Source organism: Moschus berezovskii, chromosome 13, assembly GCF_049115385.1.
Source record: "Moschus berezovskii isolate FMDL1 chromosome 13, NW_MosBer_1.0, whole genome shotgun sequence".
Taxonomy (NCBI): Eukaryota; Metazoa; Chordata; class Mammalia; order Artiodactyla; family Moschidae; genus Moschus; species Moschus berezovskii.
The window spans coordinates 2,168,453-2,192,436 of record NC_142472.1 but is presented as its reverse complement, the minus strand read 5'-3'; the positions used below and the strand labels follow the sequence as shown (position 1 = coordinate 2,192,436).

Here is a 23,984-nt window from a genome sequence, read left to right as displayed (position 1 = left end):
CCAGCGGCGTGCGGACATCGAGCAAGGCCCAGCGGTGCTCTGACTGCATACCACGGCTCCTTCTGGTAAATTACACTTTGGAAAGGGCAGCCATGGCAAAGCTCTATGAACCCCTGGCCTCTACAGGGCAGCCCTGAAATCACAGACAGTAGACACGCAGATTCTGAAAGTTTAAGAGCTCCGAGTCCAACTTCTCCCTGTTGGAGATTTAGATCAAAATGCCAAGACTCCTTTTCAGGTTGAGAAATGCACCCCAGTGACAAGGACCCAGATGAACACAGCCTCCACAAGCCAGATCCTTAGAGGGCCAGCCCGTGCGAGGCGGGTCTGGCATTGGAGAAGCGGCTCAGGACACACACCCCTTCCCCACAAAAAGCTGGGCTCCCCGGGACCCCTCTGAGTCCAGACCGCTGCAGAGAGTGTGGCTGCCTCTCCTCTTCAAGTGGCCGTGGCCCCCACCCCGCGGGCTCTAATGTCACCCTCCCGACTTGGTCCTCTGGAGTCCCCATCACACCCAGGAAGAGTCCTGGGCAGCGACCTCCAATGCTGCCCATGAACGAAGAGGAAAAAACCCCTGGCTAGAAGCCCAACCAGACCGCAGGGGACAGAGGGGTTGGGGGCTGGGGTAGGGGAGGGATCTAAGCAAAAAGGGTGTGTGCACACGTGTACACGCCTGTGTGTGTGTGCACGCCAGCAGGGGAGAAACGGGGGAGGCAGGCCCCAAAGAACGTGCAGCAGGGACGCTGCACAGAACAGGTGTGCCCGTGCAGGGGAGCGGAGGCAGGTGCTCAGCCTGGTGGGGCGCACGTGGCTGGGGGGCAGAGCAGGACAGGCAGAGGGCTCCGGGGAAGGCCAGAGGAGAGCCGTGGGGCCCACGCGGGGAGGCGGGTGAACGCCAGAAGCCAAGGTGGAGGGCACCAGAGCATCTTCAGAGCCCCAGGGGTGCGGATGCGGCCCCCGAGACCTCAGCTCCAGCGTCCACCCCACAGCCCGGGACTTGCGGGTTCCCGGAGAACCGAGTCCTCAGCGGGGACCCGCATCCAGCGTCTTTTAAAACAGAGCATCGCTCTGCTCACGAACCCAGATGTTCTTCCGAACATTACTGTTAGCTTTTCTGGAAGTTTTCCTCCAGCCGTAGATCACGTCTGCCCGGGCAGGCAGGGCGTTCCACGAGCTGTCAAGTCAGGGTCTCCTGCAAGAACAGGGCGTCCGGCAGCAGGAGTGAGGAGGAGCCCGGGAGTCAGGCCGCCTCCCGAGACGGGGCGGGTCACAGCCTCTGGGGCGCACCCGGGCCCAGCCTGTGTGGTCCAGAGTCAGACGAGGTACGAGTGCCTCCATCCTGGGACTGAGACAGCAAACTGCCCGGGGAGGGGCAGGGCCCAAGGCTCACCACCCAGGGCAGCCATGGGGGGAGGGCTCGAACAGCAACAGCCTCTAGGAGCAGGTGGACGTCTGATGGAGCAGAGACCGCGCAATCCCGGGCCTCCCGGGTCCGGAGATGGATGGTCTGCAAACAAGGTTCATCCAGGTACCTCCCGCCCCCGCGTGTGAGACGCAGAGCAGCTGGGAGAGGCCCTGCTTAGAAAACAGAGACAACCAAGGGCCCATCCCGCCCTGTAAAGATGTAAGGTCTCGTACGAGGAAGCGAGAAGCCTAGTGGAGCAGGACACAGCTATCCATGGCACTTTCCCAAAGTGTCTGATCCTCTACCGCAAATCAGGGCAAACGTGATTAAAAAACAGGAGATCAAAACCGGAGCCCAGCTCACGTGTCCTGAGCCGGGTAGCTGCACTCCACTGTCAGCTGCTAGGAAGCTCAAATTCCCCATCCCTGACCAGCTCGGCTCCAGCCCCCACGGCCTCACCCTGTGGCTCTGCTTTCTCTGCCCCCTCGGGGCTCAAGGCAGAGCGCTCAGGGCAGGGTTACTGCTGCTGCTGCCAGTCCCTGGGGCTGGCACGTCGGTAAGGACGGGCGCCAGCCACCCTCTAGATCCATCAGCTTGCAGCCACTGATGGGCAGAACCTCAACAAGACTCCTGGAACAGAGGCGGGTGGGGGACAGGAGACGCAGGCCACTCACTGCATCCACTGTGGACAGACTGAGCTCCTTTACTACGTAGGGAAAACCATTTCCCAGTCAAGTGCTTATCCAGATACTGCAGGCCTCAGAGTCCACACCAACCAATCGAGAGCCTGGGCTTTCTCACCTGTGGTCAGTGAACCAACGCAGGACATCAGCTGCCACGATGAAATATCACTCATGAGAAAAAAAAAACTGTGGCCGAATCCTCACGCTCTAACAAAGGCACATGGGAGAGAACCCCATCTCTCATTCGTCACTAAGAGTGTCTTCCAGCTCTTCGTAGGCTGGTCTATAAAGCACAAGGGTCAGCCCAACCGTATTCAGGTGAGGGCGACCAGAGAGGGACTTCAAACCAGGAAGGATGTGCGGATGGCATTTCAGGGAGGAGTCGAGAACTGAGAGCTGATTTCCGAGTGGAGAGACCCAGAGTTAGTTGGACTCAGGGCCAGATAAGCATGATGCTCTTTTAAAGCCACGTGGCTGTCGAGGCAGGCTACGCCTCCCGTGGACACAGCGTGCAAGGGAAACTTTCACGTTTCTATGGGGCTCGTTGAGGGGAAAATAAGACCCTGTGGCACCTGATCCCCAGGGCCATCTGGCCCCCTCGTTTCCTCTAAGTCCTTCTTTGTTTAGTCACACGCTGTGCCAATCCACCCCAGGAGGACGGGGCTCTGCGACGCCATTTCTGGGTGCGAATCTCCAAGCCCACGGAGCAGTCATCCCACGTTTCGTGCCAAATGGAACTGTATTTCGATGGCTTATGACCTTCCACCAGCAAACAGGAGGAAAATCCACAGCACGGCTGTCCTTTGTCAGGGTTGATGCGACTCTTTCATCTTGAATTAAAACATGCAGCAGTTTGCTCCTTCTAGAAGAAAGCTAAGTTCCTGCCGACCACTGTTTGGTCAGGATCCTATTTACGAAAAAATAACGTTTTCTATTAACAGCCAAGATGAGGATGGCCAGGACCCAGCACCGCTGATGACAGTGTCCACTCACACAAGAGATTCTGGGCTTGAAAGGACACGAGACTCCACTTAAGACCTTTAATTTTCTACTATTCCATCCCAACGTGGAACGAAGATCAACTCACTCTTTTGTAAAGTTGCACTGGATGAGGTGCATTCCAAGTACAGTTACAGATCCAGAAAGGTAGAATTTTTATGATTAACATCTATCTCCAGTGTAACATGTCTTAGGAGCAAAGGGCGAAGGGGCAGACTTTATGTAATGGGGACAAACAGGAACGATGCGCTGGATGCTGGGGGAGGTGTGGCTCACGGCCCCCTCCGTGTACCCAAGAGGCACATTCCAGCGACATCCGCGCACAGGGAGGCGTGTGCGTGAACGACAAGATAAAGCCACTAAGCACGGATCTGCGCTTGATGGCTTCCCCATGGTATATGGCTGAGACTTCACTCTTGGATTCAGGCATAGCTTTTTAAAACCCTTTTTTTTTTTTTTTTAACAAAGAACTATCAAAAAGACAAAAGTAGGTGAATGTGGAAACCCACACTGATTCTCACGATGACTCTGCCAGATGATGATTCATGTCCAATATGTGGAAATAGGAGACATCTGGAAAAAATCTTGGCATTGCAAGACAACAGGGAAAACATGGAAAAGGAAAGACTGTGCATTAACCGTCTGCCCAGCACACGGGAAGAGACATGCGCCATCGGAGCCCGGGGTGGCCGCCTCGACCCCAGAGCGGCTAAAGTGGACACTTAGGGTGTTGAAATCCATCATGCGGCAGAAATAAAGCGATTCTGCTCAGAAGTTCCCCTTTAAAAATACCTCCTACAAGGAAAGTTGACTTAGGGAGGAGAAGAGTTTGGACAGTGCGTGTAATTGTACGGGTGTCAGGAAAAGCAGCTAACAGGGAAGACCCACAGAGGCACCTCAAGCATAAGGGGGGCGAACAACAGGAGAGCCGGCTCCCCTAACGAGCCTGGAAACGGATGACAAAGTCACAGTGTTGGCTAGAAGTCGGACGGCTGTTCCAGACAGACCTCCCAAGTGAGAACATCTCATTTTTCCTCCACCAAAAAGCATCCAAAAGCTACAAACAGCTTCCCAACAACGGTGCTGTGATTCTACAAACATCTGACATCTCTCTGATTCAGGTGCTGGGACAGCTTCTGTCTTGATGGAAACGGGCCTTCTCTGTGAACCGACAAGTTCTCACCTTGTAGCCCCTTGCCTGTGTCTTCAGGTTTGAGAATCCAGCCCCCAACTGCACCAGCGAGCAAACTCATTGCCATATTTATCCCAACTTCAAAATTCAGCTACTGTTAAAATAATGTACATACATGACATTTCAAATGCCCCGAGTGCTGTTTAGGGGCCACGTCTTTTTTTTTTTTTTTCCATTCTTTAATTATCTTTTATATTATTTTCCATTCTTTATATTTCACTCGATCCTTTCAGCAAGACTGGGAAATTGTAGGTCAAACGGCATTTCCGTTTTTCTCAGGAGAACTTGGTGAAACAACGGAGGAGCACATTCAGCTGGCAGTGGCGGAATACACTCGAGAACCTAGGCTCCTGTCCTACCGAGCGTCCTTCTGCAATGGCTGCTCCTCGATTTGAGAAACAGAAGGGTCTGTAATCAAGTGAGTTTGGAAAACCGCATGGGATAAGCCCCCCCCCCGAAGGTTCCAAAGCTGTAACGAAAGGTTCTGAGATGTCCTGGGCTGCAGCTCGTGTCCCCAGACTTATCTGTCCCCCCCAGTAACCGTGGAGGACCCCTCGGGATTCCATTCCAGAGGCCACAGCAAGAGCATCCTCCAGGGGAACTGAGGACCAGGTCTGGGGAAAGGCTGAACTGGCCGCCACTGCCCTTTGAGAAATGCTCAAAGCATATACAAAAACAGAGGTTTCCAACCAGTCTCACAAACAATACAAGTAATTACAAATACACTAAACAAATCTTAATTTTATTAAATAAACCTCCTACGTTACAGTAAGTTGCACTCTTTTGACATTTTATACTTCGTGTCTTAGAAGCAAGAAAATGAGATTTCTTTTTAATCATAATACACCGGATTTTGAAATCCTCACTAATTCAAACATGGTATGGTGCCTCCCACAGTGTGAGTGCTTAATTAATAATAAATTAGTGTTTTTATTAATAATTCATTGAGCCCAAATCAGTTAATTTACGCGAAGTTCCAAAGAGTTTACACAAAAATATTCATTTTCATTTACTTAAGTAAAAAATAAAATATCTGGGAAGAACCATGATGCCTTTAATATTTAGAACAGTCGTTAAATTTCATTTGTGGGAAAGAAATTTTCAATGTTCTAATAAAAAAATAATAGAAAGATAAGCTTATTTTCAATAATCTTTGAGGTCTTAAATCTATGTTACAGAGATACTAAGAATAATAAGAAATTAAAAGAGAATAACCAATTAATATATAAAGCATAACATACAAAGCAGTGTCAATTCCCATGTATAAATTGAAAGATCAACGAAATAAATATACGTATAAATTGAAGACTAATGAATTCTCAAAAAATGACAATGAAATATAGTCCCTCTCTCAAAAAGGAAATTTAGCAAAGATTTAATGACAACTAAGAAAGTCTCCTATGTTTCTGATCTTGGAGTAAGAAAGATCCTTTATATTAAATGTTACTATTGGCTCCTAACGCGTTTTTGGAGAAGGAGATGGTACGGCAGTATTCTCGCCTGGAGAACCCCATGGACAGGGGAGCCTGCCTGCTGTAGTCCAGGGGGTCGCAAAGAGTCGGACACGACTGAGCAACTAACACAAACACACGAGGCATTTTTGGCGATCGTTGCAATAAGGCACAAAAACAGCCAGAAGAGTGAGACGAGCAAGCGAACGCCTAAGTTCCCGTCCAAACAGGCGCTGTCGCGTCTCCGGTGAAAGCAGTTAACAGGCTAACAGAGAATAACGTGAAACAGCACGCGCCACCAGGAAGAATGGAAAATTCAGCCTCTCCTCCTGTATTTAGATATGCTTTGTGCTTATGGTTTAGTCCCTAAGTCGTGTCCAACACTTTGGGACCCTGTGGACTGTAGCTCACTACACTCCTCTGTCCATGGGATGCTCCAGGCAAGAAGACTGGAGCAAGTTGCCATTTCTTCGTCCAGGGGATCATCCTGACCAGGGATCAAATCCACATCCCCTGCATCGGCAGGCAGACTCCTCACCACAGAGCCACCAAGGAAACCCTTAGGTATGATTAGACGTACAGAATTCTTTACATGTGCTTTTTCTTATTTAGTGTGTCCTGGAGGAAAAGACACTAAGGGTACTTGCTCTGTGTCTCCAAAAGTAACCTTCGAGAAAGGCCTGCCAGCTGACTCATCCCTGGTCTACTGCAAGGAGCCTGCAGGGAAGAAAAACAAGACGCATCTTCCCAGTTGCAGGCGGGGCTGACCATCGGGGCGACGACCCCCATCTCTGTGTCCAGAACGCATGAGAACTCGGGCCAGACTCGCCTCTTGGGAGACCAAGGCGTCATGCCCGGCTTGTAACAAAGATGACTCCTTGTAAACCAGAGTGACGAATTTCCCAGAGGGCAAAGAATATGCCAGGATTTCCTGCAGGAAGGGGCCGGGGAGGCCCCATCCTCACCACGTAGGGACAATGGCATCTCCTGACTCGGGGTTAAGAGGCTCACCTCACTGCCCTCGCCTCTAGGTTTTATTCTGAATGTTGTGTGGAGTAGACACCCCCGAAGGTGCTGTGATCCTGCTTTCTTGGGCTGGACTGCACCTAACCTGCATCAGGTTGCGGTGGGGCTCGGACTCAGGCAGACAAGGTGGCTCCCTGTGGTTATCTGTCTATGAACAGGACCTGGGAGATCTGCCCACGGCCCCAAATCACCAGGTCCATTTCTCTGTGGGCCTCAGCAATCTGCTCCATCACCACCCATCGACAGAGAGGCTTCAGAAGGTCTGCTTTCCTTGGCAGGTGGCCAGCAGAGCAGCATACAGACCACGGATCCAGTCTTAGAGCAACGGGACCGTGGTCAAGACTCCAGAATAGTCTGAACCACGAGGTCCTCTTGTTGGGCCCTCGCAGGTCAGGATCGTCTTTCCTTGAAGAACGGAAACTGATTTGTGCTCCGATTAGCACTTGGATCCCATCGCCTGCATCCTACTCCCTAGAAGAGACTAGACTAGCTCAGGGGTTTTCAGTTCAGGCTGAGTTTGCACAAAGGTCCGTCTAGTCAAGGCTATGGTTTTCCCAGTAGTCATGTATGGATGTGAGAGTTGGACTGTGAAGAAAGCTGAGTGCTGAAGAACTGATGCTTTTGCACTGTGTTGTTGGAGGAGACTCTTGAGAGTTCCCTGGACTGCAAGGAGATCCAACCAGTCCATCCTAAAGGAAATCAGTCCTGACTATTCAGAAGGATTGATGCTGAAGCTGAAGCTCCAATACTTTGGCCACCTGATGCGAAGAACTGACTCATTGGAAAAGACCCTGATGCTGGGAAAGATTGAAGGCGGAAGGAGAAGGAGACGACAGAGGATGAGATGGTTGGATGGCATCACTGACTCAACAGACATGAGTTTGAGTAAGCTCCGGGAGTTGGTGATGGACAGGGAGGCCTCATGTACTACAGTCCATGGGGTCACTAAGAGTCAGACACAAATGAGCGACTGAACTGAACTGGCTCCCTCCCCACGCTGCTGGCAAGGACCTGGGTACCAGCAGGTTAAAGTGTCCTGAGAAGCTATGAGATGACCACCCTGCTCTCATCACTCCTCAGAAATATAACACTTCTGCTTAATTAAGACTCTCTGTGCTCCCCAAGACCGTGGCCTGGGGAAGTTCCTGTCAAAGCCCCTCTATTAGGAGCCATCCATCCTTTGCCAAGGTCATGTTCACCAGCAGGCCACGGGGGCTGCTTTCTCTGATCAGTGCAGTTAAACTCAGCACGTGACTCTAGGCAAACGCGTGACAGGTGGCCCTGCTCCACGTCCCAGTGAGTCTGGAGCATCAGTAAGGACACAACACGCCTGCATCCTGCTTCATCCAGGAAGCCGTCCCTTTATTTACAGTCCTAGGCCACTGGGATCACTGCCTTCTCAGGACAACGAGAGTATTGGTTTTCTCTGCTGTTTCTCCTGCAATGTGATCACTTACTCTTCAATTGCTGTTTATTTCACATGTACATCTCCCACCTCTCTAGTTAACTTGAGGCTTCCAGTTTTGGACTCTGCAGGATTGGATGATAGCTTTACATAAACCCTGGCTTCTCTGGCTAAAACATTTGTAAGACTTCTTGTGCAAACTCTGTTCTTTTCGCAAAGTAGAAATGGTTAATTTACAAGACCAAGGGAGTCACTCGTGGGACTATGCTGCCTCTTCCAATACCTTGAATAGTTGAAAAATCAGGTTACGGAGCAAAAGAAGAGCTTAACTTTTGGCTCATACTGAGGAGGCAAGCATTCAAAACCCTAATCAGTTTAAGGAGATAAAATTCCCACACTGCAGAGGCCTCAGGAAAGACACGAAGTCACTGTGTACAAACCCAGATTAATTACCTAGAGAAAACATCTGGGCGCCGGGAAAACAAACAAGTCAGCAAAGACTGAAATCTGTGACAAGCTCATGAATCCAAGCGCTGAGCTCGAGAACAAGATCCCTAGCACTGCACTGATAACTGTGAGATCAGAAAACAGTGACCTAAGGCACCAATATCTGCTGATGAAATCTGGAGGATATCAGACATTCTGTCAAGGAATCTCATCTCCATGGAACTCAGGACTTTGCCAAAAGGGATTTGGTGATTTACACTGGACATCTTCCAATTTCCATTGGTGGATCCTCAATAACCAATATGTTCAAGAGTCCATCAAGGAGGCGTGTCTCAGAAACAATGAGAGGACACTGTCCCATTTAGGTAACGTCTGCTCCCCCCGAGTTATGTGACGTTTTTCATCCTATTTTCAAAAACACCTCAAAAGTCATTTAACTTGTAGACACTGGAGAACAGCAACACAAGCCCTGTGAGAACTGAAAATATGCATTGGCAGCTCAAAAGCAGGTCTGTGGGTTGAACCGCTCGAGGCAAATTCTGTGATGCTCAAGCCTTTATTCATTTTGCATTTACATCCAATCCGCACGTATAGGACTGGCTCTGAGAACAGCGGTGGGACATGAGGAAGACCACCTTCTCTTGCTGACGTGCCAGCCAAGAATACATTTCTTTGTTATCTGACCTTGGGATGAGAGAAATGGAATCAGATCTGAAGGCCCAGCTCAGTGTTTCCCATCATTAAACTGATTATTTTAACATCACGTCCGAGACAATAAGTGGAAGTTTAAAATTTCCTCTTTCAGTGGGAGGAAGGCCCTCTTCCCGGCTCATGCTATGTGAACCATGGGACCTGAAATATTTATACTCAAGGGGAGAAAAGACAGAGCTCCGATTTCTGTTTAAAGGATATAATCCTAAATCAGTTAGCTGTTCCCCTGAATCTCAAGAGGCTGTCTGAATCCATTCAGTCATTACAGCCTTTTAAAACACAAATTCAGGATGGTTTAACCCACTGCTTGCCAGTATTTTATTTAAACAGTCTTTATTGATTAATCGGAGAAGGCAATGGCAAGCCACTCCAGTACTACTGCCTAGAAAATCCCATGGATGGAGGAGCCTGGTAGGCTGTAGTCCATGGGGTCGCTAAGGGTCGGACACGACTGAGCGACTTCACTTTCACTTCACTATTGATTAATAATAATAAGGTATAAAACGCAAAGTGGACGATGGAGGAGTCTGCTGAAGGAGCATGGGCAGACCAGGAAGGGTCATGGCGACCCTGTGACCTTCCCACCTTGACCTTCCCATGCCTGAGCAGAAGGCAGGCCTACAGCGTGTGTTCCCAGGCCTGGAGACACACAGACCTGGCCGGCACTGATGCAAAGGCCAAAGCAAGGGCTTCCACATGCTCGGATTTGAAAAGAAACACTTAGAGCCCCTTTCCTCGTCAGGGTGGCTGTCGAGACACCCCGAGACGTGACCTGCCGTCTCTGAAGGTGCTTTCACCAGCTCTGAACTGATGAGGGCCAGGCCCCTGTCAAGTCAGGAAGTCGGCCAAACGTATTTGGAAAGCTGCACCTGGATGAACTTACTTCCTCATATATAATGAACATAATGAACCCACCTCCTCGTATGTCAGGGGGAGATTTGGGGTTAACAGTAAAATGAATCAGGCTAGAAAAATAAGACCGGACTGGGGTCTGAAAAGCACCAGAGCCTGAGGGAATGCCGCCATGGGGTGCAGTCGATGGTGGAGAATGAAACCGAGAAAGCGGGTGGAAAAGACACGTTCTCTTTACAAGCAAGGAACACCAACTCCCCCTCCCCTCCCCCAACTCTGACGCTCTAAGTTACAAGAAAAGCACAGTGCTGTTGATAAAGGCCTCCATTTCCTATTTGTTGAAAGTTCCACTTTCTACAGTTTGAAGGATTTCTTTGTTAGTTCGGCATGCTTACAATTCAAGTTAGACACACACAAAAAGAGTCTTTGTGACAGGAGCATCTTGCCGTTACTCTCGAGGATGCAGCCTGGAACTAGCTAGAGACCCTTCCCCAGTAGGAAGGGACAGCGCAACAAGAGGGATTACAGAGGGCAAAGCGGGTGCTGGAAGACAGGAAAACGCTTCCACAGCTTCGCTGATTCAAAACCTGTCCAGGTAGCAGCGGTGGCATCTACTGTCAACAGACTCTTTAAAAGGACGGTGTTGGTATGTCAGCAAACAGCTGACAACAAACGGAATGATTTCCTGTAAAGTAGAACTTGCTGGATCTCAGAAGTGTGAGTCTGTGGTTCAGTGAGACCTGCGCAGACTACACGCGATGGCTTGCCCGAACGACACCCCCAGCTCCCAGAGAGTGGGAGAGGACCAGGGGTCTCCTCCCCGCTTCCGCGTGGCCCCAGCTGCTGTGGCCCAGTGGCCATGTTCTCCCGTGGCCCCACCCAGTTTCCATGGTGACCCCACCCAGTGACAGGATGCTGCCCTGTCCTGGGGTGAAAACCCTCTCTCCAAACAACTGCAATGCACAGACCCAAGCTGCCTGCGAGAGAAAATGATCTTCATGCAGATCTGTGATTCTTAAAGTGAGAGAGAGAGCAGAGTATTGCTTAGAAAAAAAATATTATAATTGTACATTAGGGAAATGGTAAATAGTTACTGTTTCTGTAAATAAACCTAGACAAGTATGTGACGAATGTAAAACTGTTTAAAAACTCTGATTTGAATAGAAGGCTCTCAAGTTCAAGAGAAACTTTTTTTTTAAGTTTAGTCCTCATGCACATTCAAAGAATGTGATTGACTCAACGGAATTTCTGCCAATACACTTGTTCCTTCTAGAGTCAAAAAAGGAAAGAAACCAAATCGCTTTTTTAATGTTAACTGCCACCAATAATTACCAGCTTTGGGGAGGAGCAGTCAAGATGCCTCAAAAATATTGTTAAGCCTGGTTTTGCTTCATTTGCATTGCTATGGGGAAATGCCTGAAATGGTAATACGGCTTCGGCATGACCTGCTATTTATTTGGCTGCTCTAAAGTAATGACTTCCACAGTGACGGTGACCCGAGGGATCGCTGGCCTTGGAGGGCTACTCACCTTCTGTCCTTTCACGCCGTGGCAGTCACACTTCCCGCAGCCAGAGCCAGCACACCCACCCTGGAAGGAAGAGAAAACAGCTTTAAAAAATAGAACACCTGTGAACGGAGGTCCAGGTTTCAACTGAAACTCTTTTGGCACCTTCGCTATTTATGGGAAAAGCCCTAACGGGTACCACGAGCCCGATCTTAACACACACACTCTGTGGCCTTGTCCTAGGGTCGAGTCCTTCTGCACTTGCTCAGAATTCCATCTCTGGCCCTGGCAGACAGAACAGCAATCCCCGAATGGAACACATCAAAGCATCACTCAGTCCAAAGAAGGAACGCTGTCACTGACACTCTGAGACATGGACTCTCTCCATTTCCCAAGGTTTAGCAGGACACCACCCCTACTTGCAAAGGCACTTCTGATACAGGACTTTCAGCCCTGAGACCACAGGAAACTGATGGCGGGGAGTGGAGTCCATGCTTCATCCCTCACATACCCAGGACACAACGACATGCAAAATGTGCAAAAAGGAAGCAAACAAGCCCAAAGCCTAAATAACAAATTTTTAATTCAATTAAATTGGGAAGTTCCAATAAAAGAACATTCCACAACAAAATGCTCCTGTAATTCACTTCTAACATTTAAATTAAAGTTAAAATGCATGATAAAGAAGTCAAGTGGATAAGATAAGCTGGAGAAGAAGGGAACCGGCATGTTCGAATGCCCACTGAATGCAACAATCAACCAGACGCCTCCTATCCAACAAGACGCATATTACCATTCCCACTTTACAGATGAGAACTCTGAGTTAGGAGAGTTAATATAACATGCCAGGACAAGGTTGAGATGAACTCAATTCAATTCCCATCATGGAAAACTGCCAATGCATCAGAAGACAAATGACGATGGTGCTCAATACATTTGCAGTTTCTTTAGAAGAATCCAAATTCTAAACCAGAATAGACAGATGTTGTGGACAGAATGGAAGAGGGTGCGATAGGTAGAATTTAGTTAACGAGTTTACTAGCAGCTCGATATTAAGCCTGAGACGAAGTGTACACCTCAATGTGGCTTCTGGCAATAGAGCTTCTGGAAAATAAAACCATATTGTTAACGGTATTGTGATTGCATAAAGTCTGTTTTTAAGAAACAAACATACTCGTCTTGGTTCTGATGCCTTGGAAATCTTCTTCATAAAATGATTACATCTGGAAATACTTATTTTATAAAATGAAATCTGAACAAGTGCCTCCAAGACAGTAAGCTGTTCTTAATTTTATATTTTGGAAATGGGGACAACTGACAACAGTCCAAACAGACTCCAGACACTACAAATCTATTCCTCTCCCTGATTCATCTTTCAGGCAGTTTTTTCAGCATGCACGCTCATAACCTCCTAACAGTGTAAATCAATCCATGCACACAGTTTTGCTTCAGAATCTGGGTTTGCGTGACCACTTAGAACTGTCCAAAGAGATGAGGCTAAAACCTGAAACCTGTGCTCCAGAAATTTATCTGAAATGCACAAACATTAAAGAACCAACGACTGCAGAAAAGAGCCTCCTCAACCATCCCCAAGAAAGGGCTCACTGCTCCAACCCAGGGCCCAAGACGTGTGGACTACACGACTCTGCTGTGACACGCTGATGCTGAAGCCGCAACACTCTGACCACAGGATGCAAGAGCCGTTTCACTGGAAAAGACCCTGATGCTGGGAAAGACTGAGGGCAGGAGGAGACGGGGCGAGAGAGGATGAGACGGCTGGATGGCATCACTGACTCAACGGACACGAGTCTGAGCAGGCTCTGGGAGACAGTGAAGGACAGGGAAGCCTGGCGTGCTGCAGGCCACGGGGTCCCAAAGGGTGGGACACGACGGAGTGACTGAACAACACTGTGACATTTGTCACATGCGTCTCACAGTCCTTGCGTGTGTGTCTCCAGGACCCCGAGAGCCCTTGGAGGGCAGGCTCAGAGCGTCACACCCAGCCTGATACAGCCTGTATTTCACCTGTGACCACATCGGCTGTAAAACGCACCGCTGACTGAACCACAGCACCCTGTCTACTGTTCGATCTGCGCCAACCCCAGAGGTGTTTAAACACGAATACACCTGAGAACTGATGAGACAGAGTAGCAGGCGTCTGATGGCTGTTGTTTTGATGGTGGTGGCGGAGATGCTGGTGTCCGTTTAATCAGTCTCAAATAGCAACCCCAGATGACAACCCAGCGACACTGGTGTGTCAGCTCACAGCAGAGTGACAGCACTCTGAGAAACCACTGCAGAAAGGGGCTATCAGTGCATGGGGGACCCCTCCAGATCCCCAGACAGCCGGGGAGAACAGACGTTCACAGGGGCCCCGGGCACGGCTCGAAGCTGCTCGGTTAGCCCCCAGCCAGGCAAGCCCAACAGCTGAGGCAGCCCCGCGTCACCTGGACTCCAGGTGGCCTCCTCTCTGCAACATCACCTCCCCACCACGTCCCTGCCTCTGAGCTGGGTTCACTCTGCTCAGTTACCCATAGGAGCCAATCAGGTTAAGACCCACGGACTTAGGACCTGTCCACCCACCTCCCAGGTTCGCCAGGGGGCCCAAGAGCAGCCCGGGGGGGCGGGTGGGCTTTCCTAACCACAGCGTCTTCAAAACCAGACCAGGTGGGAATCCAGTGACCGAAGTTGAAAATGGCCATTTGGTGATTCTGAGGTTTCCTCTTCTGAAAGGCTGATTAAAATCTCAGAAGCTTATCTTTATTCAATTTGAGGAAGGTTATAAAAGTGAGTTTCCTGGAACTGTTCCCTTAAGCTATCAGCAAATGCCTTAACTGCAGGGGACCCCAGATAAGAGGTTAGAGGGCCCCCATGGTGGATGCTGAGGTCAAGCTGTTTCTTGAGCTTTTGCTACAGAAACAAACACACCTGCAAATTTCCCTTGAACAACACTCCAGGCCATGACAACTACTGGAAGAAGTCTGAGATGAGAAAAAGAACTGAAGTCTCGTTACGGCCTCTGACAGAAACAAAGGACCTTCACCCTCTCCCACCAGCTTACATCAAGCAAAAACAGAATTTCTCAATCCCAGACAAAAGACATTCACGTCTCCTTATCTGCTTTGTTCATGCAGGAAATTTTACTACCACTTCTGGCCCTAGAAGACAATCCTGAAGCACTGATAATTCAAAGAACATCTAAACGATGGGCAACTTTTCAGAACAAAAGACATTTTTAGACCATGATTTTTGCTTCACAATCTGGGTGGCCTAGCATTTTGTGCAAAATGGCTCTATTAACAAAAAAAAAAAAAAAACACTTAATTTTTAGAATAACAAACAAAGATCATGAGAGACACATTCACTTTGCTAAATAAAATCCACTTTGAAATATTGCTATTCTGGCCCCTACAATGACCAATGCTGGATCTCACCCTGGCATGTAGAGTCATTTCAGCTGTGACTCGAGGGTGCCTGGCTGAAAAGGACATCTATAACTCCCCAAGCGTCCCTTCGATCTGCTGGACTGTCTGATCTTGAAATAGCTCATTAAATAAAAGCCTGCAGTAGTGCAAGTCTCGACCCTCCGTCCTGAACCACTGTTCGAAAGGGTGAATGAAAAAACGGCCTGAGTTACTCAGAGTCACAATTTCGTTGGGGACCTAACATGCTAAAGGCCATGTCACGAGTTTCATGACTTCCTGGGGAATTACATCCTGCGTCTGGACCTCTCCGCACAGTCAAAAGAGACAAGGCGGCCCCACTGGCTCCAGCAGCCATCCCCCGTCCCCCACCCTCCACCCCCCCACCGGCTCCAGCAACTCCCTTGGCTGCACATCTGAGGGGGTGGACAAGGCCTCCTCATTTTTCCTGAGGTCTGGAAGACGTGGGGCTCCAAGCAGCTAGCTCCCTGCCCATGTGTTTCGGTTTCTAGAACAGGAAGAACTTGTACTCTCTGACGCACTCCCACCCATCCCTCTTGCCTGGCCCCTCCCCGGGGTGCGAGGTCACGTAAACCAGCCCCAAGTCCTCCGAGGAGGCCCATGCCTTCTCCCCCGTGAGACACACACTGAACTACAGTCCCGCTGACCAGGCTGGTCAGGAAGACGGTCTCCCCCTGGAAATGGGGGGCGTGGCTGAAGATCTCAAAGGTCACAGCGCTATGGGTCTTGGTCCGTGTCTTATTGGGTTGGCCAAAACGATGGTATGGGAAAACCCAAACGAGCTTTCTGGCCAGCCCTTAGAAGGAGTTCATCTGTGGCCCACAGCGACACGGGTCACTCAGGCTATGTGAGCGTAAGAGAAGCCTACAAAGCCCTCAGAGGCAAAAGAACCACCATTTGTGCCCCAAAGCCTGTAGAATAACTAAGTGAAAACCAAGCCGATCTTGACGGCCAGCAATTCACCACAAGAGCGGAACAAATTCCCTCCAGGTGGAAGCCGACCTGAATTAACAGTATTTGAAAGGGAAGAAAGGACTACACCAGCACTCAATAAAGTCTGTCAGACACGGACACCGTCGACAGCAGGGACCAAGCTTAAACATCACACGGGACACAGCTGGAAAGGAATGTTAAAGGAACAATGTCGGCGGAGTACTCTATATTCTGCACGAGTCTCTTTACACTCTTCACGAGAGGATAAAACAGTGAGTGGAATGCACGTTTTCTTTCCTGCCCCAATTAAGAGTTCCCAGAAAGTCAAACCATCAGAATTAATGCTATAAAGTGTGCTAAGTTCTAAAAATTCCCAAAGATTTACGACACACAGGACGCGCGCCAAAGAAGGAAGAGGGGTGATGGGGGTCAGAGACGGTCATTCAAAATAAACTCAATTTCCGCTCTTTCTCTGGCCTGCAGGCCAACCGAAAGCGCTTCTTGACGTCACAGTGAGTTCTAGGTGGGCATACAGGAAGGGGGAGGCTTGCTAATTCCATTTGGAGAGGCTTTTTACCCAAGCAAGGAAGCCAGCTGCTACACCATTGTATGTGTGTAAAAAAAAAAAAAAAGAGAGAGAGAGAGAATGCCCAATCAAGGTAATTTGTTAACCGTGACACATATTCCACAGGGAAGCATGTCTGGAATGAGTTAAACAGAGTGAAGTCCTCGATTTTCTGTGCTTCTTTCCCTGCTTCTGATGGGAGATAGCCCGGTACCAACCCCACTGTAACAATTTTTATGTGTTTCACATCCCGCCAAATAGGGACAAGTGGATCTCAGCCAAGTCTAAACAGCTTATCTTTCAAATTCCTTTTCACATTCTCTGCGCTGTGCAAAATGTCAGAATAGTTTTGTGGTGATGGGACGAGCCCCGTTTTCTTCCTGGTGGTAGCCCCCCTTCGGAGAATCTCGTGCATAATCATCTACTCCACTAAAGAAACATGTAGAGACACAGGGATGTATTTCAGGGCCACCAGGGCAGAAATTGAAAAGCGGGTACAGATCAAAAGTGGAGCTTCCAGACCCCGCCTCCAGGGGGAGCTGTCCAGCAGAACAACCCTTCTGCAACAAGATTAGGCGGCGGCCCTAGGACAGCAAGGAGGTCAAACCAGTCCATCCTAAAGGAAATCAATCCTGGACATTCATCGGAAGGGCTGATGCTGAAGCCGAAGCCCCCATACTTGGGCCACTTGATGCGAAAAGCCGACTCGTTAGCAAAGACCTTGATGCTGGGAAAGATTGAAGGCAGGAGGAGAAGGGGACAACAGAGGATGAGGTGGTTGGGGGGCATCACCGACTCGGACATGAGTTTGAGCAAGCTCCAGGAGTTGGTGATGGACAGGGAAGTCTGGCGTGCTGCCGTCCACGGGGTCGCAGAGTCAGACACGACTTAGCGACTGAACAGCAACTGGAGCTCAGCATCACACGTGTCTTGTCCCAGATTTCTCTCTTGCGTCTGCCCCCCACATATGTGGGCAGAGGTCATCAAAAGCCGCATCACACTTGCTCATCACTGAGACCATGTCACAGCATTTGCCCTCACCACACGCCACTGAAGTTCGACCTTTTCAATTCTATTACTTTTAACTGTTTCATTATCCCCAAAATGTCAGTTCGGCGGATAAAATATAACACCCTCCCCTCAAAGTGCCATGAGCTCACTCTTTTTGGAAACTAAAACATCATAAAGAAACACAGAATATATATGAGAGATTTTAATATGTATGCCCTAGCTCACACCCTGTTTGTAATTTTAACTAGAGTATGCTATTTCTGGAAATTCTTGTTTTAAATGTGTGTGTACTGCCAAGGAGTTCTGCAAAATGGTTGTCAATGCCTCCATGGACCTCCAGCCCAGACAGGAGTGCCCTGAAACAGAATCCTGAAACTTCTCCAGCAGGAGGGGAGGGATGGACTAGGAGTTTGGGGTTAGCAAATGCGAACTATTATATACAGAATGGACAAACAACAAAGTCCTGCTGTGTAGCACAGGGGCTGTACTCAAAACCTCACAGCAACCTATGACGGAAAAGAATGTGAAAAAGAATGTGTGTGTACAGGCAGATAGATGGATGTGTAGTTGGATCAATTTGCTGTGTAGCAGAAATTAACACAACATCATAAATCAACCACTCCTCAATAAAATAGTTTTTCAGTTCAGTCGCCCAGTCATGTCCGACTCTTTGTGACCCCATGAACCGCAGCACACCGCAGGCCTCCCTGTCCATCACTAACTCCCAGAGTCCACCCAAACCCATGTCCGTCGAGTTGGTGATGCCGTCCAACCATCTCATCCTCTGTTATCCCCTTCTCCTCCTGCCCTCAATCTTTCCCAGCATCAGGGTCTTTTCCAATGAGTCAGCTCTTCGCGTCAGGTGGCCAAAGTATTGGAGTTTCAGCTTCAGCATCAGTCCTTCCAATGAACACCCCAGACTGATCTCCTTTAGGATGGACTGGTTGGATCTCCTTGCAGTTCAAGGGACTCTCAAGAGTCTTCTCCAACACCACAGTTCAAAAGCATCAATTCTTGGGCGCTCAGCTTTCTTTATAGTCCAACTCTCACATCCATTTTAAGCCATGATTAAAAAAGAACTTCAGCAGGAGAGCAGACACTGTATGACTTCCCAGCATTAAGATCCAGAACAAGTGATGCCATCAACAGCGAAAGTCAGGAGCCTGCTGGCCTCGGGGGGCTGCCAGAAAGGTCTCCAGGTGCTGGGACATTCTCTGCTCGACCAAGGTGAGCAGTAACATGTATAAAAATTCATTGAGCTGCAAACTTACAATGTCTGCATTTTGCTCTGCTTTAATAAAGTCTTTCTTGAAGGCGTGCTCAAGAATGACCACTGCAACACTCTACACAGCAGGGAGAACTGGAAATAGCAGAATAAAAACATGGAGGTCTGGATTCACGGAATGAAATCCTTACCCACTGAGGTTGGCGGGCTATGACATGGATGGGTCTCGAAGACGAGCAACATGGAACCAGAACAAAAAAACAAAAAACAAGCTGGGAGACTCTGACAATATAAAGTTCAAACCTGAGCAAATGAAGTTGCAGTGTGCTCGTCCTTGGGGCTACAGGTGACAAGAAGGGGACTCAAGGGGCTTCTGAGCCTCTGAAAACATCCTGGATCAACCTGGTTTCTGACCAAGGAGCCTAAGAGTCACTGAGCTGGGCCTTTACGAATCCACACGTTTCTTCAGTAAAACTCACCCCTCCCCCCAAAATGTATGCATAGGATTCAAAAATTCGTGACAGCATAACTAACAGGAACCTACTGGGGAGCACAGGGCACGTCACTAGACACCCTGTGGTGACCTCTGCAGGAATAGAGGATCCAGTCTAAGAATCTTGAGAGAGTGGATACATGCACACCTGACCCACTGTGCTACACACCTGAAACCAAGGCAAATCCACTCCAACTGAAAAGAACCAAAATCCCATGGTGCAAAATTACAAACCATAAACATTTAAAAAACTAAATAACATGTTGACCATGATGGCTACTCCATTTCTTCTAAGGGATTCCTGCCCACAGTAGTAGATATAATGGTCATCTGAGTTAAATTCACCCATTCCAGTCCATTTTAGTTCACTGATTCCTAGAATGTCAACATTCACTCTTGCCATCTCCTGTTTGACCACTTCCAATTTGCCTTAATTCATGGACCTAACATTCCAGGTTCCTAGGCAATATTGCTCTTTACAGCATCGGACCTTGCTTCTATCACCAGTCACATCCAAAGGTCTGTCTAGTCAAGGCTATGGTTTTTCCCATGGTCATGTATGGATGTGAGAGTTGGACTGTGAAGAAAGCTGATCACCGAAGAATTGATGCTTTTGAACTGTGTTGTTGGAGAAGACTCTTGAGAGTCCCTTGTACCGCAAGGAGATCCAACCAGTCCATTCTAAGGGAGATCAATCCTGGGTGTTCATTGGAAGGACTGATGCTAAAGCTGAAACTCCAATACTTTGGCCACCTCATGCAACGAGTTGACTCACTGGAAAAGAGTCTGATGCTGGGAGGGACTGGGGGCAGGAGGAGAAGGGGACGACCGAGAATGAGACGGCTGGATGGCATCACCGACTCGATGGACATGAGTTTGAGTGAACTCCGGGAGTTGGTGATGGACAGGGAGGCCTGGCGTGCTGTGATTCATGGGGTCGCAAAGAGTCGGACACGACTGAGCGACTAAACTGAAATAACATGTTAACAGGTGCGAAGGAATTCCACTAAAGTAAATGCCAAGAAAACCCCCTCACTAAAGCCACTATGATACAGTGTTCTCTAAATTTTCCAACTAAAAAAGTCATTTATGAAAACAAAGCAAACTCATAACAAGATAGAATGCAAACTCTAGGCCAAATGCCGAAGCATAATAGTAATTTTAAAAGTCTACATTTGCACAGCATTTTTGAATCTCCAAAAATATGCTGGGAACTGTGGATGGAAGGGTGATGGATATCCCAGGAGCTCACAGTCCACGTGCTCTCACCTGCATTTCCTTGATGGTGATTCTATCATCAGCGCTTTGTTTTGATAAATGTAAGATGAATGTGATTCCAAAGATGTGAAAATAACTTTTCCTCGTTAATACAACAGAAAAGAATTCAGTTCAGGAAAATAACATTTCTGTTCTAATCATGGAAAACATGGAAACAGAATATCCCCACTACTTTGAGACTCACAAAACACTTCTGCTCAATTGGGAAAACAACTCCAAGTGTTGATATGTTCTTGGCAAAAAAAAAAAAAAGAGCATGAAACATCTGAGAAACAAACTGAACTGTGATCTGCGACATCTCTTGCAGTCAGACTGAGAACCGAGTCTGCACAGTCTTGGGGGGCAGGGGGCTCCCCACAAGCTGCATGAGCACCCTAGGGTGTGTGCTTGGCTCCGACCTCCATCATGAGACAGCAGCCCGGCTCTCCTGTTTCCCTCGTTGGACCACGTGGCTTGACTCAGCTTCACTCCCTCCCACGGTGGGGGTGGACCTGGAGTGTCCTCGCCCAGGGAGGGGGGTGAACCGAGGGTGTCGGGGCAGCCCCACGCGTCTCCCGCAGGTCACTGGGGGCCCCATGCACAGACGGGTCGATGACTAGCTGCCCCGTGACCGCGGCTCAGATGACCGCGCGCGTGTCCGCTGGGACCCATGGGTGGGAACGCCGCCTGGAGATGGGAACTGGGGGTGGGGTGGGCCCCTGGTGCGTGCTGACTCACTGGCCTGAAGGACGAAGCTGCAGAGTTCTTGGATAGAATGTTCTCCCAGAATCACTGACTGTCCGGGATGAGCAAGGGTCCAGAGAGGACATCCCCACCTTCAGAAGGGACCTCCCGTCAGGAGGCTTCCGAGCCTCGGCAACTCTCCCCAGGTAGCCAGACACCTTTCTCACCTGCCCGTCCCCCCACCCAAGGAGATCCAACCAGTCCATCCCAGAGGAGATCAGTCCTGGGTGTTCATTGGAAGGACTGATGCTGAAGCTGAAACTCCAACATTTTGGCCACCTGATGCAAAGAGCTGACTCAATGGAAAAGACCCTGATGCTGGGAAAGATTGAGGGCAGGAGGAGAAGGGGACAACAGAGGATTAGATAGCTGGATGGCATCACCGACTCCATGGACATGGGTTTGGGTGGACTCCGAGAGTTGGTGATGGACAGGGAGGCCTGGCGTACTGCGGTTCATAGGGTCGCAAAGAGACACGACTGAGCAAATGAACTGAACTGTCCCCCCACCCAGAATGCCCATGGCCCCCGCACTGTCTTTCCCGCCCCAGTCCCCGGCTCCCGGGTCCACGACGCTCCCCCAAGAGCCACAGACCACCTCCTCCAGCCTGCGAGGAGCAGCTCATCCCACCCCATCTCCTGCACCGTCCTGCTGCCCCATGGCTCTGGCTCTCTGACTCCGAGTCCAGCCCCTCACCCAGGCCTCGCATGGCCCCTGCCCCTGAGTCACTTGTTTCTGCTCCAGGTCTGTCTCCAGTGGGGCTGCGAGACTGGGTGGTGGGGGGAGAGTGGCCTTCGTGCATCCACACCATCTCAGCCACCCAGTGCACCTCTGACCCGACCCGCCGGGAGGCTTCAGCTGCACTGCACGCCCGGGGCAGGGCGCACGGCCCCCCGGCCCGCAATGCTGACAAGGCCAAGTTGAGTACCACAGCGAGCCGGAGGCCAAAGTGAGAAACTGCATCCAAGGCCCCTCACGAGAGAGAGCAGAGACCCGCAGGCACACGGAGAGGGACCCCACGGCCGGTCCAGGGACCCGGAGACCCCAGAGCAGCAGGCAGGGAGCGGGGAGGGGGCTGGCCTGGCCAGGGCAGGAGGACGTGTGGGGAGGGGGCTCTGTTGCCCAGAGAGAGGCACAGGGGGTCAGGCCCAGCAGGAGGGTACGGGGCACCGGGGTGGGGGCCCCAAGGGGAGGGCAGGCTGGTGGGCACCTGAGAAGGGAGGCAGCCGGGGCGCTGTGCCCCCCGGGAAGGCGGAGGGCCGGCGGCCTGCGGGAAGGGGCCCGGCGTGAGGCGGGGAGACAGAGGAAGACGCCAGATCCCAGGGACGCCGGTTCCGAGGCTCAGGGTAAAGCGCGTGCGGTCTCCACGTTTAACACTCAGTGTAAAAGCACCTGCGTAAGCAGGAGTGCTGCACGCGTTCCGCAAGCCCGTCAGCTGCCTGAAATGCACCTGGAGTGGGAAACACGCGACGCAGTGCTGCAGCTGGAAGGGTTTCCCAAGGCTGGGGAAGGAAGAGGAGGGAAGCAAGGAGAGGACAGGGCTGGAAGGCAGGAGAGAGGCAGGGAGGCTGGCGGGTGAGGAGGAAGAGGTGGGCGCACAGCCTCCAGGTGCCTGAGGTCCGCCCTGGCCCAGGGGCTGGTCAGTTGCCCTTGGACCACCCTCCTAAGTTTCTCGCTTTCACCAGGCGTGGGAATCCCACATTCACAGTTGCTTTTAACATCCCGTCTCTGTCTTAGCAGCACGGCGTCAACAGTCTCTCACAAGCAGTGACGCCGAGACGCCTCGAGTCTGCAGGAAAGGAGACCTGCCGGACGAGAACAGACACGCTCCCCTCCCCCGCCCTGGAGAGCGGCTCCAGCCTCCCACCCCACCCCAGGGCCTTTTCTGCACTGTAGCTTCAGAAAAATCCCTCATCGGGGCTAAACTGTGACTTGAAAGAAGCTTAGGGAGCTTCTGAGGCCCTTCCTTCTGGGACCCGGGAAACGTGCTGCAGTTTCACTGCGCACACGACAGTGAGCAGGAAACTCAACAGCCTGGTGTGATAGCGCCAGGTCCGTTCACTGGATAGCCATCCGGGGAGCCACGTGGAGCGGCCTTCCCTGCCTCGTTAGAACGTCTTTAACAAGACGCCTTGAAGGCCCTGCTTGCGCTGGGAAAGCCACAGGTAACTAGTCCTAAGCCATGAAGACAGCTTTCCACTGGGGAGGAAAAAGTGCGGTCAATTTCCTGTTGATCCCACTGGTCCCGCCTCCCGATCCTTTCAGGACCTACCGATTGTAACACACTTAAAACAGCAACATGAAAAGCCTAAGTGACCTGGGAAAGACGACAATACGACTGTCATGCAACTCAAAAACAGAGTCCACTTAAACCAAGGGTAACAGGATTCCTTGGAACAGGTAAATGTTATACATGATCGCTGGTTTCTCTCTAGACGGGAAGCCATACCGTATTTCCAGGAACAAGGCTAGAAAACAGATGTTCTTTCTGGTGAGCCAGAGGCCAACCACACTGTGCATTAAATGAGTGTATGTGATATTGCTTCATTCCCACTCCTTGCATTTCACAGAGGCTCTAAAACACCTTGTGAGGACAGTCATCTCAGCTGTTTCTCCAGCCTGTCAGATACGGGAAAC

The 23,984-nt window shown here is 50.1% G+C and overlaps 1 protein-coding gene across 1 annotated transcript in view; it reads right to left on the bottom strand.

The window, feature by feature from the left end:
- COL4A1 (collagen type IV alpha 1 chain) overlaps positions 1–23,984 on the bottom strand; it is a 135,380-nt gene that overhangs the window by 67,946 nt on the left and 43,450 nt on the right. The window contains exon 2 of the mRNA XM_055426709.2: positions 11,701–11,760. Within this exon, the coding sequence (XP_055282684.1) occupies positions 11,701–11,760 (60 nt within the window). The remainder of the gene's footprint in view (positions 1–11,700; positions 11,761–23,984) is intronic.